General features: G+C 41.5%; 2 protein-coding genes across 4 annotated transcripts; both read left to right on the top strand.

The window, feature by feature from the left end:
• The first annotated feature begins 5,690 nt into the window (after nucleotides 1-5,690).
• LOC135678132 (receptor-like serine/threonine-protein kinase SD1-8) lies at nucleotides 5,691-9,317 on the top strand. 2 transcript variants are annotated; one of them, XM_065190572.1, is made up of 7 exons: nucleotides 5,691-6,940; nucleotides 7,581-7,703; nucleotides 7,783-7,949; nucleotides 8,020-8,230; nucleotides 8,308-8,545; nucleotides 8,627-8,777; nucleotides 8,842-9,317. In XM_065190572.1, exons 1-7 carry the CDS (start codon nucleotides 5,701-5,703, stop codon nucleotides 9,148-9,150), a joined length of 2,439 nt encoding a protein of 812 aa, XP_065046644.1. In that variant the 5' UTR covers nucleotides 5,691-5,700; the 3' UTR covers nucleotides 9,151-9,317. The 2 variants fall into 2 exon arrangements, with proteins under 2 accessions (XP_065046644.1, XP_065046643.1); XM_065190571.1 differs by having other exon boundaries at nucleotides 7,780-7,949.
• A 4,721-nt stretch (nucleotides 9,318-14,038) lies between these two features.
• Nucleotides 14,039-17,581, top strand: LOC103991144 (receptor-like serine/threonine-protein kinase SD1-8). 2 transcript variants are annotated; one of them, XM_065190570.1, is made up of 7 exons: nucleotides 14,039-15,324; nucleotides 15,966-16,088; nucleotides 16,171-16,337; nucleotides 16,408-16,618; nucleotides 16,696-16,933; nucleotides 17,031-17,181; nucleotides 17,246-17,581. In XM_065190570.1, exons 1-7 carry the CDS (start codon nucleotides 14,040-14,042, stop codon nucleotides 17,549-17,551), a joined length of 2,481 nt encoding a protein of 826 aa, XP_065046642.1. In that variant the 5' UTR covers nucleotide 14,039; the 3' UTR covers nucleotides 17,552-17,581. The 2 variants fall into 2 exon arrangements, with proteins under 2 accessions (XP_065046642.1, XP_018684745.2); XM_018829200.2 differs by having other exon boundaries at nucleotides 16,408-16,621.
• The last annotated feature ends 1,517 nt before the right edge of the window (nucleotides 17,582-19,098 follow it).

The following is a 19,098-nucleotide window of genomic DNA, read 5'->3' as shown; positions in this document are numbered from 1 at the left end:
TAAGCATAAAATGACATTGTTTTACATCTAGGAAGCCAGCCGGATTCTGATTTCCGACCTATTGTTGTTTTTTCAATCTCTTAGTTTGTAATTTCTTTGTTCTGATTTGGTTTTCCTTGTAGAGATTAAGAAGATCCTCAGAAATTAGGATACACAAATGAGTGTGAGAAAAGACTTGATGAGGAGAAGACAATAAAGAAGAATTAGGATACAAATGAATGCAAGAAAAGATCTTCGAGGAAGAGAAGATAATTAAGAAGAACAAGGAGATTACAGGGCCAACAAAACCTAGAATATACTAGTACTAGCTTGATCTGAAAAAGTCATACCAAATCTTGAGACATGACTTGTTTATAAACTTGGGTACCGTAAGAACTCCAAAGACTTTGTTTCAGAGCGAAGAAAATATGAATATATCAAGTTTCATGTGATCATGGTTTCTATTCACATTTATGTGAGGTGTCCTTCTAAATTGTATTCAAGAAACCTGATGGCTATTATATAAATAAAATTTAAACTCCGATGAGTTGAACAACGAAACAAAAAGTTGAGAGTGCTAGCTCTCGAACTCCTAGACGATCTTCTTGACGAGTTACGATGAGCTTCATTGATAAGGTCCTGGACTTCTTGATCAATTTCGACATAATTTTTGATGAACGTCCAAACTTCCGACGAACTCTCGAACTCTCAACGAAACCGTATTCTTAACTCTGGGACTTCATTTTTCTTTATGCCTTGCTATCGTAGTTAATCCTACACACTTAAAACTCACTTCGATATAGACAATTTTTACTAAGCTAATCAAATATTGTCCGGCATGTCATTGGTTCATCGACTATTCGTTTGATTCTTCGGCGCATCGTCCTCTCTTGTGGCCTATTGCCCAATCGGCTAATTGACCTCCGCAACTTCGATTTCCTTGGTGTAATATCCACTCTTCTTGACCCGATGCTCAAACTCATGGCTCGAAGTCTTCCGTCGAAATGTCGACCGATCATTCGACGCGACGTCTAATCTTCTGATATGTTTTTCTCCGACCCAACATGAATCTTCCTACTTTAATTGTCTCTCCCTGATCGAAGCTTCCTATGTCACTCAAAACGTAGATCAAATCATAAACTCTATTAATTAGTTTGTCTAGTATGAGTACTCCACTCTTTGATACCAGATTTATAGGTTTGGAAGTTTCAAATCTAGTATAACCAATTATTGAGAGTGACAACCAACCTTATGAGGGCTATTGAGTGTCGATAGGAGATTATCCGCTTTCGGTATCATAAGAGAAATATCTTGTGTGTTCTTGCTCAAACAAATCCTTGGCCAAAGTCATTCAAATTAAGAGAGAAAGAGTTCTCCAGGAGAATCCAATTAGAGCGAGACTCGAGGAGAAACCGTATGGGCCTAACAACACCATGCCCACTATATAGTCTCTAAGATATTAGATGAATGAGTGACTATAGGTACATGATAATCGAGGACAGATAGGTCCAAAGGATTGGATTCTCCTGTATCGTTTAGGGACTACGACGTAGTGGCCTAGTGCGTCTATAGTCGATGAGTCGAGTGAATTATTATAGAGATAATAATTCACTAAGCAAGAAGAAGTTCTAATAGGTATGACTCACGACTAGCTCAATATTTAGCCTAGAGGGTCACACACATATGGTAGGTGTTGCGACAAGTAGAGGTTTGGATATGAGATATCCGCTAGAGCCCCTATCTTATTGGAAATCCAATAAGCCCTTGAATTATTGGGTCCTATGGATGAGATCCAATAAGAGCTAATAAGAGATTATTGGGTAGAGATCCACTAATCTAAGAGGCTTGGGTAATTTGATGGAGATCTAGTACCAAATATGGTAGGATTCATTAGGGTTAACTAGGGGGCCTCTATAAATATGAGGGAACTAAAGGCCCATAGGCTGGGGCTTCTTAGTAGCCACCTCATTCTCCTCTCTCATTCTCTTCCTCAGATAGTAGGCCTGAAGATTTGAGGTGCGTCGTTGCAGCCCAACTGTATGGATCACCGCTAGAGAGAAGGACGATTGACCTCCTTTATCCACTCCTATAGATCTGTAGTGATTTAGGGATATAAAATCTTCCTAGATAACATAATCTATCTTATATGCAGTTTTAAGTTTTACGGATTTTTGCGCACCAATCTTCGCATGACGACGAACACATATTTGGGAATTTTGAGATTTTATTTTTTTGATCTTCCGCTACACATGTGATGTCGCGCCCAAGATTTCCCAACACCATGACCGGGAATATTTAGCGATATATTTTTTTAAACAAATTGCTAGTCATAGGTACCCTGCAAGCCAATCACGTGAGTGATGACACGTGTGACATGATACACATTTTTTTTTTCTTATTATATTTTGGCATTTTTATTAATTTATATTGCTTATTGTATATATGCATATATATTATGATGTCCATTGATCTGTACAATGAGAATCAGATCGTGATAATAAGACTGATTCACTTTTAAACATAGACCTTAAATAATCATGGTCATAGGTTACTCGAGAGGGACACCAAGATAACAGGAAAAATTGGTGTGCTGTATACTTGTCCATATGATGGAGGCAGCTGGTCTCATAACTACTCGTGTGGGGACACTAAGGATATAGTATAGGTGCTCATTGGAGAATGAGTTCACTGATTAATTTACTCACGGAATACTAGATGGTTGATGAAATATTATTGTCAGACAACGATTCCATAGTTCCAGTAGTGTATCTGGTCCTTAGACTTAAGACACTAAGAATGTCATGTATGAATACTCAACTTTTTGATACCAGATTTATAGGTTTGAAAGTTTCAAATCTAGTACAACTGGTTATTGGGAGTGACAACCAACCTTACGAGGGCTATTGAGTATTGATAGAGAGAGAAAGAGAAAGAGTTATATGAGAGAATCCGATTAGAGCAAGACTCGAGAAGAAACTGTTTTGGCTTGACATCACCATGCCCGCTATATGGTCTTTGGGATATTAGATGGATAAGGGACTATAGGTATACGGTAATTGAGGATAGATAGGTCCAAAGGATTGGATTCCCTTGTATCATTTGGGGAATGCGACATAGTGGCTTAGTACGTCCGTAGTCGATGAGTCCAGTGAATTATTATGGAGATAATAATTCACTGAGCTAGAAAGAGTTCTGACATATATGACTCATGGCCAGCTCGATGTCAGGCTTAGAGGGTCACACACATATGGTAGGTGTTGCGACAAATAGAGGTTCAGATATGAGATATCCGCTGGAGCTCCTATCTTATTGGATATCCAATAATCCCCTAAATTATTGGATCCCATAGATGAGATCTAATAAGATCTAATTAGAGATTATTAGTAGAGACCCACTAATTTAAGAGGCTTGGATAATTGGATGGAGATCTAATACCCAATATGGTAGGATCTATTGGGGTTAACTAGGGGCCTCTATAAATAGGAGGGAACTAAAGGTCCATAGGTTGAGGCTTCTCAATTGTCACCTCCTATTCTCCTCTCCCTTTCTCCTCCTCAAATAGCAAGCATGGAGATTTGAGGAGTGTTGTTGTAGCCTTGCTGTGTGGATCACCGCTAGAGAGGAAGACGCTTGACCTCCTTTATCCACTCCTATAGATCTGTAGGGATTTAGGGATATACGATCTCCCTATGTAACACAATTATCTCACACGTGATTTTCTGCGTCGCGAGTTTTTATGCACCAATCTACGCACGATGATGAACACAAATTGAAAATTTTGGAATTTTATTTTTATGTTCTTCCGTTGCACATGTGATATTGCCCCTAGATTTTCCAATATGAATTGGTCTCAATATCATGATATCATCATAATCTAATTTTCATTGCATATATCTAAAGACATTACAATATATATTCATAATCAATATAAAGTAATAAAATATCATAATAATAATAACAAAAAATATTGTATAGCATGTTGCACGTATAATCACTCATGTGATTTGCTTTAATAACACCTAGCATTTAGTATAGGCGACACTGTAAAGCTCAGCCCTCACCCCGGAGCCACTCAATAACTAACTCAAAATCACTCGAGAACTATTTCAAAATCACTCAAGAATCACCTTAGGCTCAAACCGCGTAAGGTCAATAATGAATTCTCCAGTAGCATCCAAAAAAAAATTGGGATCAAGTGACAGATAAAAAGCGAATGCTATATTGTTAAAGAAAGATGTTGTTTGAACTATTTAAGAGTAAAAGGGAAGATAATTCACACATTAAAAATAAAATATTTTAAAAATATTCATATGCAAAGAGTATATATTCTGGGTTTACTTTACAACTTAGTAACTTAAGTTTTTGTACTGAATTGATATTTGATTTGATATATGTTAACTCTAATCAATTTGATGCACTAAGTACTGTCTAATATTTTTGGTAATTTAAGATTTACATAGTAAAAGTATGTGGGTCACAAAAGTCACGTCAGCGTGCTTCATTTCTCCTTGTTTTTGTAGACTATCATGGATCAAAATTTTCCATATGACAAGTCGTGGATCATTTTAGGACTCCTCACCGCTTCATATTTATTTGAAAGAGTCAATGTGGATCACTAAAGTCAAGTCAACGTGAGTCAATATGCCTAAATTCTTCTTGTTTTGGTATACTATCATAGATCAAAATTTTCCACATGACAAGTGGTGGGTCTCTTTTTGGAGACCTCACTTCCTCGTATTTATTTGAAAGAGTCAACACACAAGTCTCATCAATCACTGTTAGGCCATGCAATCATAATTGGATTCATGCAATAATAGTAGAAGGAAAGACATTCCATCGCTGATTATCATGGATTCGTCTTGTTATGGCGGCATACTATCATGGATCAAAATATTCGACATGACAAATGGTGGGTCCTTTTTACCTTACTACCTTATATATATTTGGAAGAGTCAATACTATTCTTTCTCACAAGCCTCGTCAATCACTGTTAGGCCATTCAATCGTAATCGGAAGACATTCCACCGCTAACTAATTTACTTCTCGATGCCTACATATAATATAATACAATTCTCGTGTTGGACTTTTATGAACTTGTAGGATTTGTACGCGATTATTCTTTTTAATTGAATCTTTATAATTTAGATTCATATAAAATAATTTTAGCTCGATTTCATGATAGATTTCTATTGTTCAACACATAATTAGGTTTGATATCAATAGATTTCTAGTCAAGTGCCAAGTCAAAGTCTTTTGATAAGTAAGAATAAGATTAATAATTTAAAACCTTATCCGATATATATTTTTTTGTGTGGTACTAAAGGTGTCAGCTAATTAGTTAAAAGAATTTTAAATAATTATCATAATTTTTTAATTTAATCTTCATCATTTATTAAAAAAATAAAAACAAAAGGAAGCGATGTCGACAAGTTGAAATGACATGTCGGCTGGCTAGATGAGTTACAATGCCCGCAGCTACGTATCATGTCTCCCTTATCACTCTTAAATACTATTATTAGAATGCAGGGGCAAATAAGAAGTATGGAATTATCATTGCCCTTTCGGAAGAAATCAAGTTAATATGCCGAATGAGCGTAAACAAGTAAATGACGTTGCGATGATGTTAGAGAAAGAAACTAGTGTTTTCCATAAGCACGCCAACCAAATAAATGTACAGCATTCGACTTGCTTATGAGGCTCCACCACTAGGAATAATTGATCATGAGGAGGCTCTCTTGTGCCACCTTCCTTCTCTACCTCCTCACCACTCTCTCCTCCCCCTCCAATGGAGAAGATACCTTGACTCTTGACCACCCCCTCGCTGACGGCGGGCAACCCTTGATCTCCAAGGGCGGCAGCTTCGAGTTGGGCTTCTTTAGCCCCAACGGTTCTGACAACCGCTATATCGGGATATGGTACCACAAGATCTCAGTCCAAACGGTGGTGTGGGTCGCCAATCGCGAGCGTCCTGTCACCGGCAGCCATGGAAGCCTATCCGTGGCGGCCAACGGAAGGCTCCGCATCACCGGCGAGAACTCGACCGTCGTCTGGTCCTCGCCGTCGCTCGCTCTTGCAAACCCTGTGGCGCAGCTCCTCGACGATGGGAACTTTGTCGTCAGGGAGGCGGATGCTAATCCTAGTGATCCGAACAACTTTGCGTGGCAGAGCTTCGACTACCCGACCGACTCGCTCCTGCCGGGTATGAAGCTCGGGTGGAATCTGACGGCCAGGTTCAACCGCCAGCTCACGTCGTGGACGAACGCCAGCGACCCGGCGCCGGGCGAGTACACCTTCGGCATCGATCTGCGCGGCGATCCCCAGGTCTTTGAATGGTCAGGGACGCATCAGGTGTGGCGCGCCGGGCCATGGAACGGGCTGCGGCTCACGGGCGTCGCACTGATGACGTCTTACAACAAGCTCTCGTTTCAGTTCTCCGTCGACGCCACCCAGGTCGTCTACGTCTTCCACATGATCGACGTATCGATCGTCTCCAGGCTGTTCATGAACCACTCCGGCAACGTGGAGCGACTGGTGTGGGTCGACGACAGCAAGTTATGGAACCCTCTCTGGTCCAACCCCGATGACCTATGCGACAACATCTTCCGGTGCGGGCCCAACGCCGTCTGCAACCCCAGCATGTCGCCGCTGTGCAGCTGCCCGCAGGGGTTCCAGCCGAAGAATCCAACCAACTGGGAATTAAGGGACGGCTCCGACGGGTTCGTCTTAGTGAGCGGAGCGAAGCTACCAGACACGTCGAGCTCGACGGTGGAATGGGTCGGCACGACCCTGGACCAGTGCAGAGCCAAGTGTTTGAAGAATTGCTCGTGCACGGCCTACGCTCAAGCCAACATCAGCGGGAGCGGCAGCGGGTGCTTACTATGGAGTACTAATCTTACAGATCTGAGGGTGTTCGGCAGTGGAGGACAGGATCTCTATGTCAGGGCGGCGGCCGCCGATCTAGGTATGTACAGCTCGGTCTCACTTAGTTTGGATCGCTGGCTGCGGGAAGCCCGCAGTCGCCAGCAATTCGGGGCTGAAGCCTGTTAGCGTCGACCAGAGAGACGGGTGATGGCGAGGGTTAGCCATGATCGATTGCTTTATGATTCATAATAGGGAGGGCTGTAGCCATGATTTGGAGGAGGGTAGCCATGATCGATTGCTTTGATTTTGAATCTCATTTAGAGAGTCAAATATAGTGGCGCACATTAAGGTATAATTTAAACGCATATATTAAAATTAAAAAACTTGATTTCTATATATTTGGTCAAATTTTATGAAAAAGTCCAATGTACTTTTTATTATTTCTTGGTAAAAATTACTAATAAAAAAATAAGAATATATATACAAAGAAGGGATAAAAGCAGCATGTGAATGTAATAAGTCAACAATGAAGCCGCCATTGACCACAGACCCTTTTTTTCTCGTTGCCATTTGTGATATTTAGCTCATAGGAAAAATAGTCCAAGCAGTATTTGACATCTCTGAAGGTGGTGGTACTAAAAATATCATGCTAATATATACTGCAAGTTTCTCGAAGGTTCTTTTCTGAGGAGAACAGATAATTTTGTTCTTGTTTTCATATGATCATGTTGATATTTCAGACTCAGAATCAAGTCATCACCGGATCCATTTAACCGTGATCAGTGTGATCCTTGCTCTCTTCATCTCAATCCTAGCTTTGGTCGGTTGCTGTGTTTGGAGAAGGAAGAAAAGAAGCAGCAGACGTACCATCGACACTTGTTCTTCTTTACCTTGTTACCAGCACTTGAGAGGAATCCTTCACCAGTTGTTATCACTCAGCAGGTATGTCAGGTATGGCCACCTCCTTCACAGAGCGACGTAACGATGAAGGAACAGAAGCGAAGGTCTTGGACCTCCCGTTGTTCGATCTGGGAACGGTCGCGGACGCCACAGGCAACTTTTCCATAGAAAACAAGCTCGGCGAGGGGGGTTTTGGTCCCGTGTACAAGGTAGGGAATCGACCGAGTCTCGCGGTTTACAGTTTCACCAATTTGGCTGCTCTCAACCAGAAGCTCGCAGGGCAAGCTGGAGGACGAACAAGAGATAGCTGTGAAGAGGCTGTCCAAGACATCGGTGCAGGGCATCGATGAGTTCATGAACGAGGTGTTGCTGATCGCCAAGCTGCAGCACCGTAACCTTGTTCGCCTTCTTGGTTGCTGCATTCAAGGAGAAGAAAGGATGTTGATCTACGAGTACATGCCCAACGGAAGCTTGGACTCCTTCGTCTTTGGTGATCAGTTCATCCTTTCACCTTCTCGTGGCATTTTGCATCTCCATTCATCACTCATCATGAGAATCGTTGCTCAGATAAAGCCAAGGGTTGGTTGCTGAACTGGCCAACGCGTTACAGCATCATAGTTGGGATTGCTCGAGGCCTTCTGTACCTCCATCAGGATTCCAGATTGAGGATCATCCACAGGGATCTGAAAGCTAGCAACATTCTTCTCGACATGCACATGAACCCTAAGATATCTGACTTCGGCATGGCAAGGATATTTGGAGGGGACGAATCGGAAGTAAACACCAAGAGAGTCGTCGGAACATAGTAAGACTTCAAGAACACATAATACATGTGCATCGTGACCAGCAGAATCAAAGACGCTTCTTACTCTTACCATTACTGCAGCGGATACATGTCTCCCGAATACGCCATGGATGGAATCTTCTCCGTGAAATCTGATGTGTTCAGTTTCGGCGTGTTGATACTTGAGATCATCAGCGGCAAAAAGAACAGAGGAATCTATGACTCGTCACGCAGCCTCAATCTTCTGGGATACGTAAGTATAAGAACTCATCGTCGTCTTCCTCCCTCGGTGTGCCACTAACAGTCATTGCCTTCAGACGTGGAGCCTATGGAGAGAAGGTAAAGGCCTCGACTTGGTCGACGAAGCCATCGGCGACTCGTACCCCAAGGCGGAAGTCTTGAGGTGCATGAAGGTCGGCCTTCTGTGCGTTCAGGAACGACCGGAGGACAGACCGACGATGTCGTCGGTGCTGTTGATGTTGGGAAGCGACAGCGCGCTGCTGCCGCAGCCGAGGCAACCGGGATTTGTTGCCATGAGAGGGCCGCTGGAACCCGATTCCTCCACGAGCAAGCAGGACTCATTGTCCATCAACAATGTGTCGGTCACGATGTTTGAATGTCGATGATGAATGCCCCAAATAAACATAACAACGAAATGATGTAGAATCGAATCCTGCAAGAGCTGTTAGACTATTCGGTGCTGCTAATTGATGCAAGTACAACATGATAATGGAACAAATATCTCAATATTCTAGACGAAGTTAAATAAAACAAATAATAAAATAATTAATTATGTCTTCTTATGATCACTCGATTAATATTATGCTGAAAATATACTGTTACACTCATGTTGAACGTCTTTATATTGTGATAATATTATGCTGAAAATATATCAAATATGAATACAAGTAGCCTGAAATTTAAATAAATAATAATAAATGGTCAACTCGTTATTATCATGTGATAATCATTTTATTGTGTAAATCAATGAAAAAATAATATAATATACTATTACATTCATATTAGAAGTGAGGTTATAAGGAGATTAGGAGGTTAGCCAACATGGGGCCTCAAGGCTAACATAGTGCACTATGTTGATGCGATACCTCAAACTTAGACAGGACGACCACTTGCTCTCGCATTATTTGAGGTCATGCAAGACGACGACGCATTGTACACAGCTGCCTTAGAAAGCTCGGAACGACGTCGCTCGACGCACATTCATGTAGGTTGGTCAATGTCCACACGAAAGGAACGAGCCAACCGCACGACGAGCCGATGGCCATTAAAAGACCATGTACCATCAACCTTCGTCCACAGGTATAAAAACCAACCTATTGTCCAACGTTAGAGAGGGAGACTTGAAACACTCAAACTTTCCTTAACACTAAATTAAGTTTCAGAGGCGTCGAGTCTGAAAATCCCCCTATCGACTTCGACATATGAGAAAGAACTACTAGTCATAGATGCCCTACAAGTCAATCACATAAGTGATGACACGTGCAATATGATAGGTCCAAAGGATTAGATTCCCCTATATCGTCTAGAGATTGCAACATAGTGACCAAGTACGTTCATAGTCGATAAGTCGAGCGAATTATTATAAATATAATAATTCACTAAGCCGAAAGGAGTTCTGACAAGTATGACTCATGGCTAGCTTGATATTGAGCCTAGAAAGTCAGTCACACACATATGGTAGGTGTTATGATGAGTAGAGATTTGAATATGAGATATTCCTCGAAGTCCTTATCTTATTGGATATTCAATATACCTTAAATTATTGGATTCTATTGATGAGATCCAATAAGAGCTAATGAAAGATTCTTGGATAGAGATCCACTAATCTAAGAGGCTTTGGTAGTTGAATAAAGATCCAATACCTAATAAGGATGGATCCATTAAGGTTAAGTTAACAAGGGACCTCTATAAATAGGGAAAAACCAAAGGGCCATAGGCTAGGCTTCTTGGTTGTCACTTCCTATTCTCCTCGCCCCTTTTCCTCCTTAGCCAACAAGTATAGAGATTTGGGCAGCGATTTAAAGAGCATCTTCGCAACCCCTACCATATGAATCACCGCTAGAGAGGAGAGCGCTTAACTTCCTTCATCCTCTCTCACAGATCTGTAGGAATTCAATGATATACGATCTCCCTAGATAACACAACTATCTCACATGAGGTTTTCAGTTTCGTAAGTTTTTACACACCAATCTTTGTACGATGATGAACACCTTTTGAAAAATTTAAGATTTTGTTTTATATTCTTCCATTCGTATGTGATGTTGCCCTCTAGATTTTCCAACAGTAATTGCATATAGAAGTTAAACATTCTCACCTAAGAGAGATCGTATATCCTATTATATGTAGATCTCAGTCCATGGATGAAGGAGCTCTAGCAAACTCCTCTCTAGCGATGATCTACACAACAAATACGGCGATGATGCACCTCCTCGCGCAACACATCCTTTTCTCACGTTCACGCACCACTGTACCACAGCAACCAAAGAGAAATCAATCCCTCTTGCTGCCCACTCACACTAGAGAGGGACCAGTTGATTAGAGGAAGGAGCATGGAGGAGATAAAGGAGGTGGCGATAGTACGGGACTAGCTTATGATTCTTTTTAGTCCAAACTCCTATTTATTGAGACTCTCCTTTAACTAATCATAATGGATCCTTCTTTTTAAGCATTAGATCTTCATCCAATAATCTCTGACTTAATAGATATTAGGTCTCTCCCAAGAATCCATTAAAACAAGGGGCTTATTGGATATCTTATATATATGATCCACCATATGTGTTTGACCCTTATGCCTAATACCGAGCTGAGCATGAGATACACCTGTCAAAACTCCTTATAACTTAATAAATTATTATCTCTATAATAATTAACTCAACTCATTGACTACGGATGTGCTATGCCATTACGTCATAGTCCTCAAATAGTATAGCGAGGTCTAATCCATTGGACTTATCTGTCCTCAATTACCATGTATCTAAAGTCCCTCATCTATCTAATATCCTAGATATTATATACCAGGTATGGTGCTGTCAGGCACATACGAAATATATTCGAGTCTCTCGATTTGAATATCATACTCATCGAATTCATTACAATTCGATTGACCCTAACTAGGGATTTGCTTGAGTGAGAGCACATGAGATATTTCTCTAATAATACCAAAGTGAATGATCTTATATTGATACTCAATTACGTTAGATTTGGAATGTCCATACCTATGAGTTTGATATCAAATAATGAAGTATTCATACATGACATCGTTAGTGTCTCAAGTCTAAGGACCAGACACATTGAGACTATAGAATTACTATCTGATAATAAGATATGATTAACCAACCAATATTTCGCAAGCGGATCAGTAAACTATATCTCCAATGAGTAGTTGTACTATATCCTTAATGCCACCACATAAGCAGCTACGAGACTAGTTGCCTCCATCATATGTATGAGTATATAATATATTGGTATGTTCAGTTATCTCAATGTCCTTCTCGAGTACTCTATGACTGAAAATATTTAACAATTTATATTTATAGAAAAATTGATCTCATTATCATTATATATGTTCAATTTTCATTGCATTGAAGGATAGTATATATAATATATGTTCATCATCAATATAAAGTGATAAAGTGTTATGATAACAATAAAAAAAAAAATTTATATAGCATGTTACATGTGTCATTACTCACGTGATTGGTTTGCAGGGCACTTATAACTAACTTTTAATACAAGTGACGCTCTAAAAGCTCAGCCCCCATCCCGGAGTCACTCAAGAACCAACTCGAAATCACTTCGGGTCCACCTCGGAGTCACTTAAGAACTATCTCGTAATTACTCAAGAATCACCCTAGAGTCACGTCGGATGTTCCTATGCTCCTAGGCTCTTACTATATGTCAGGTCAACAATGAATTCCCCTTACACGTAACGTCTAAAAAAAATCGAACTAGGTGATAGGTAAATGCCAACGAGTGAATTGCCATGTAGCGTCAAGAAAGATGCAAACTAGATTCTTTAAGAGTAAAAGAAAGATATGAGAATATGTTAAAAATATTCATATGAAAAGACTATATTATTCTAGGTTTACTCTGCAACTTAGTAACTTAATAACTAAAGTTTTTATACTGGATTCTGATTCGATATATGTTAGCTTTAATCAATTTCATGCACCAACACAAATGTACTGTCTAATATTTTTGGTAATTTAAGATTCACACAGTATGAAAGGTTTGTGGGTCACTAAAGTCAAGTCAAGTCAGCGTGCCTCGTTTCTCCTTGTTTTCGTAGACTATCATGGATCAAAATTTTCCACATGACAAGTAGTGGATCATTTTAGGTGTCATCACCGTCTCATATTTATTTGAAAGAGTCAATGTGGGTGTGTCATCACCGTCTCATATTTATTTGAAAGAGTCAATGTGGGTCACTAAAGTCAAATCAACATGAGTCAATGTGCCTCAATTCGCCTTGTTTTGGTAGACTATCACCGATCAGAAATTTCTACGTTATATACTGTGGGTCCTTTTAACCTCACAGCCTCATATTTCCTTGGAAGAGTCGATACCATTCTTTCTCACAAGCCTCATCAATCACTGTTAGGCCATTCAATCGTAATAATGGATGGATTTATTTCCCGATGTCTACATATAATACAATTCTCATGTTGGACTTTTATGAACTTGTAGGATTTGTAAGCGATTATTCTTTTTAATCGAATCTTTATACTTTAGATTCATATAAAATAATTTGAGCACTATTTCATGATAGATTTTTTTTGTTCAACACACATAATTTGAGATCTTATAACTTAAGTTAGTAAGGACTTGAAGATCGAAGTATTTATTTAAGTTCGCACCTACGAGGCCCATTAATAATATGGTAGATGATCATTTAAGTTATGATAAATATTTGAAACTGTTATATAAAAAATTTGATAATCAATAGAACATGTCCAATCGGGAAGATACGAAGTAATAGATTCTTGAATCAAATTTCTAGTCAATACCGTGTGGTCATCTCATAGCGCCAAGTCAAAGTCTTCGTAACATGTCTGATAAGTAAGAATAAGATTAATAATTTAAAACCTTATCCGATTTTTTTTTTTTTTTGTGGTACTAAACGTGTCAGCTAATTTAGTTAAAAAAATTTAAATAATTATCATAATTTTTTTAATTTAATCTTCATCATTTATTAAAAAGTGAAAATAAGAGGAAGCGATATTGACGAGATACCATGCCCGCAGCTACATATCATGTCTCCCTTATCACTCTTAAATACTATTATTAGAATGCAGGGGCAAATAAGAAGTATAGAATTATCATTGCCCTTTCGGAAGAAATCAAGTTAATATGCCAAATGAGAGTAAACAAGTAAATGACGTTGCGATGATGTTAGAGAAAGAAACTAGTGTTTTCCAGAAGCACGCCAACCAAATAAATGTACAGTGTTCGACTTGCTTTTGAGATTCGACCACTAGGAATAATTAAATTGATCATGAGGAGTCTCTCCGGGGCCTCCTTCCTTCTCTACATCCTCATCCCTCTCCTCGGCCCCTCCAATGGAGCAGACACCTGGACTCTTGACCACCCCCTCGCTGACGACGGGCAACCCTTGATCTCGGAGCGCGGCAGCTTTGCGTTGGGCTTCTTTAGCCCCAACGGTTCTGACAGACGCTATATCGGAATATGGTACCACAAGATCTCAGTCCAAACGGTGGTGTGGGTCGCCAATCGCCAGCGTCCTGTCACCGGCAGCCATGGAAGCCTATCGGTGGCGGCCAACGGAACGCTCGTCATCACCGGCGAGAACTCGACCGTCGTCTGGTCCTCGCCGTCGCTCGCTCTTTCGGACCCGGTGGCGCAACTCCTCGACGACGGGAACTTTGTCGTCAGGGAGGCGGATGCTAATGCTAGTGATCCGAACAGCTTTGCGTGGCAGAGCTTCGACTACCCGACCGACACGCTCCTGCCGGGCATGAAGCTCGGGTGGAATCTGACGACCGGGTTCAACCGTACGCTCACGTCTTGGGCGAGCGCCATCGACCCGGCGCCGGGAGAGTACACCTTCGGCATCGATCTGCACGGCGTTCCCCAGGCCTTTGAATGGTCAGGGACGAGCGCAGAGTGGCGCGGTGGCCCATGGAATGGGCTACGGTTCACCGGAATCCCACAGATGGAGTCCAACAACTTGGTCTCGCTGCAGTTCTTCGACGACGACACCCAGGTCGTCTACGTCTCCCACGCGATCAGCGATTCGATCGTCTCCAGGCTGGTCATGAACCACTCCGGCAAAGTGGAGCGACTGGTGTGGGTCGACGACAGCAAGTTATGGAACCCTCTCTGGTCCCACCCCGATGACCAATGCGACGCCATCTCCCTGTGCGGCCCCAACGCCGTCTGCTACCCCAGCAGGTCGCCGCAGTGCGGCTGCCCGCAGGGGTTCCAGCCGAAGAATCCGACCAACTGGGGATTCAGGGATGGCTCCGACGGGTGCGTGAGGAAGACGGAGGTGGACTGCCGGAACGGGACCGACGGGTTCGTCTTAGTGAGCGGCGCGAAGCTACCGGACACGTCGAACTCGACGGTGGAATGGGTCGGCACGACCCTGGACCAGTGCAGAGGTAAGTGTTTGAAGAATTGCTCGTGCACGGCCTACGCTCAAGCCAACATCAGCGGGAGCGGCAGCGGGTGCATACTATGGAGTACTAATCTCACAGATCTGAGGGTGTTCGGCAGTGGAGGACAGGATCTCTATGTCAGGGCGGCGGCCGCCGATCTAGGTATGTACAGCTCGGTCTCGCTTAGTTTGGATCGCTGGCTGCGGGAAGCCCGCAGTCGCCAGCAATTCGGGGCTGAACCCGGTTAGCGTCGACCAGAGAGACGCATGATGGTGAGGGATTAGGGCGGCGTTTTTGACTTCGATGACGCAATGTCCTCGATGTCATCTAGAGAGTCTCATCTCAGGATTTATGATGACTCACTGCCATTTCTGACTGAGTCTCATCTAGAGAGTCAAATATAGTGGTGCACATTAAGGTATAATTTAAACGCATATATTAGAAATTAAAAACTTGATTTCTATATATTTGTTCCAAATTTTATGAAGAAGTCCCATGTACTTTTTATTTCTTGGTAAAATAATATCACCAAGTAAAAGATCATTGATATATAAAGCATGAAACATAGAATAAAGTAAACTAGAAGAGAAAAACATAACTTAATTAAGAAATAAAATTAAGAAAGTCAGAAGTCAAAGTGAATATAAATTTAAGAAAAATAGTCCAAGCAGTTTTTGAGATCTCTGAACGTGGTGGTACTAAAAATATGATGCTAATATATACTGCATGCTTCTCGAAGGTTTTTATCTGAGGAGAACATATAATTTTGTTCTTGTTTTCATATGATCATGTTGATGTTTCAGACTCAGAATCAAGTCATCATCGGATCCATTTAACCGTGATCACTGTGATCATTGCTCTCTTCATCTTAATCCTAGCTTTGGTCGGTTGCTGTGTTTGGAGAAGGAAGAAAAGAAGCAGCACAAGTACCATCAACACTTGTTCTTCTTTACCTTGTTACCACCACTTGAGAGGAATCCTTCATCACCTCTTGTTATCACTCAGCAGGTATGTCAGGCATGGCCATCTCCTTGACAGAGCGACAAAACGATGAAGGAACAGAAGCGAAGGACTTGGACCTCCCATTGTTCGATCTTGGAACGGTCGCCGACGCCACAAGCAACTTCTCCATAGAAAGCAAGCTCGGCGAGGGGGGATTTGGTCCCGTGTACAAGGTAGGGAATCGACCGAGTCTCGCGGTTTACAGTTTCACCAACTTAGTTGCTCTCAACCAGAAGCTCGCAGGGTAAGCTGGAGGACGAGCAAGAGATAGCTGTGAAGAGGCTGTCCAAGACATCGGTGCAGGGCCTCGATGAGTTCATGAACGAGGTGGTGCTGATCGCCAAGCTGCAGCACCGTAACCTTGTTCGCCTTCTTGGTTGCTGCATTCAAGGAAAAGAAAGGATGTTGATCTACGAGTACATGCCCAACGGAAGCTTGGACTCCTTCCTCTTTGGTGGTCAGTTCATCCTTTCACCTCCTCATGGCATTTTGCATCTCCATTCATCACTCATCATGAGAATCTTTTCTCAGATAAAGTTAAGGGTTGGTTGCTGAACTGGACAACGCGTTACAGCATCATAGTTGGGATTGCTCGAGGCCTTCTGTACCTCCATCAGGATTCCAGATTGAGGATCATCCACAGGGATCTGAAAGCTAGCAACATTCTTCTCGACATGCACATGAACCCTAAGATATCTGACTTCGGCATGGCAAGGATATTTGGAGGGGACGAAACGGAAGTAAACACCAAGAGAGTCGTCGGAACATAGTAAGACTTCAAGAACACATAATACATGAACTTGTATTGGCATGTGCATCGTGACCAGCAGAATCAGAAACGCTGATTACTCTCACCATTCCTGCAGCGGATACATGTCTCCAGAATACGCCATGGATGGAATCTTCTCCGTGAAATCTGATGTGTTCAGTTTCGGCGTGTTGGTACTTGAGATCATCAGCGGCAAAAAGAACAGAGGAAACTATGACTCGTCGCGCAGACTCAATCTTCTGGGATACGTAAGTATAATAACTCATCGTCGTCTTCCTCTCTCGCTGTGCCACTAACCGTGATTGCCTTCAGACGTGGCGCCTATGGAGAGAAGGTAAAGGCCTCGACTTGGTCGACGAAGCCATCGGTGACTCGTACCCCCAGGCGGAAGTCTTGAGGTGCATGAAGGTCGGCCTTCTGTGCGTTCAGGAGCGGCCGGAGGACCGACCGACGATGTCGGCGGTGATTTTGATGTTGGGAAGCGTCGTCTCGCTGCTGCCGCAGCCGAGGCGACCGGGCTTTGTTGCAACGAGAAGGCCGCTCGAAACCGATTCCTCGAGCCAGCAGGACTCGTTTTCTATAAACAATGTGTCGATCACGACGTATGAAGCTCGATGACGAATACCACAAATAAACGTAACGATGAGATGAGATGATGAAATAACTAAGTATCATGATATAATCATTCGATTTTATAAGATCGACAATTAAACATACTGTTACACTCATGTTAAACGTTGTTAGATTGTGATAAATTAGACTTAAAATATATCAAGTATGAATACAGTATATTGAAATTTGAATAAAATAATTAATTATAGGCTCATTATTTTTCTTTAATTCCGCCTGCTCTTTATCATTGCCTCGTTTCTTCCCTTTTAAATTGTAGGCTCGTTAGTATCGCAATGAATTTTTTTTTAAATTCCGCCTGCTATTTACCTTGCCTTTTTTCTTCCCCTTACTCTCCCTTTTCTATGTCCTCCCCCCGGTTCCTCCTCCTCCGCCTCTTATTAGGATCGAAATCGACACTAAAAGGGAGAGGTGAATTAGTGCTTACGTAATACTTCTATCGATTTGAAAAACTTCGTTCGATAAAACTCGTATCGGAAAGACGTTTAACTTGAAATCATTCGTAAGCGTAGTGAATAAGTAAATCAATTTGTAATAAGAATAAAAAGTATAAAGTAAATTGCAAACTGATTTATAATGGTTCGATTGCTGTGACCTACGTCCACTCCTGATTCCTCTTCACTTGAGGCTACCGGCTTTTACTATCGATCTTATTTCAACAAGGGAAGATCAATTACCCTTATAACTCTTTCTTTTTCACAGGTTCAGGAGAGAACCTTTACACTTCTCTTTTAGACCTTACTCTTCCCTTGGAAATCTTATAACTCCAGGAGGAAGAGACTCACTAATATAAAGATATTACAATTTTTACTCGATGATTCTTTTCTTTTTACTATTCAATTTCATGTATAAATCGAGTATGGACGAGTAAGGTATTTATAGGCCCCAAATAGACTCAAATTTGAAGCCAAAACGATCTCATCCCGGGTTCCCTATATTCTAGCGGTACCACCGCTTGCAGCATTAACACTACCACTAACACTGGATAGTACGACCGTCGGTACCACCGCTTGACATATTGACACTGGGTGGTATCACCGCATAGTCTAGCAATACTACCGCTTGACATAATTTAGGAGAGTGTATCTGGGTGGCATCACCACCAGACCCTACTATATGTCATTGAATGAGCTAATCAACAAGCCCAATTCAACCTTGATTCAAACATAATTGGCCCCTAATTGAGTTGGTATTATTTTTCATCCCAAAACTGATTCAATTAGACTTAAACTAACTTGATCTAGACACAATTGATTATAAACATAAATCCTATGTTTTCTAACATGTCATCGGCTCATTCAGTGCTTCATCCGATCTTTCGGCGCATCATCTTCTCCTTCGGCATATCACCTAATCGGTATGTTGACTCCCGCAACTTCCGATCATGTACCGTTTAGTCTTTTCTTAATCGAGATTAGTCATGTACCGTTTGTCTTTTCTTAATCGAGGTTAGTCATGTACGGTTTAAATGCATATTAAATCATATTTTCATCAATTAATTTTATTATCAAAATTCGAGATTCAACACCTCCCCT

This window comes from Musa acuminata, chromosome BXJ1-7, assembly GCF_036884655.1.
Source record: "Musa acuminata AAA Group cultivar baxijiao chromosome BXJ1-7, Cavendish_Baxijiao_AAA, whole genome shotgun sequence".
Taxonomy (NCBI): Eukaryota; Viridiplantae; Streptophyta; class Magnoliopsida; order Zingiberales; family Musaceae; genus Musa; species Musa acuminata.
The sequence above is the reverse complement of the archived record's forward strand: the minus strand, read 5'-3'. Positions and strand labels throughout refer to the sequence as shown.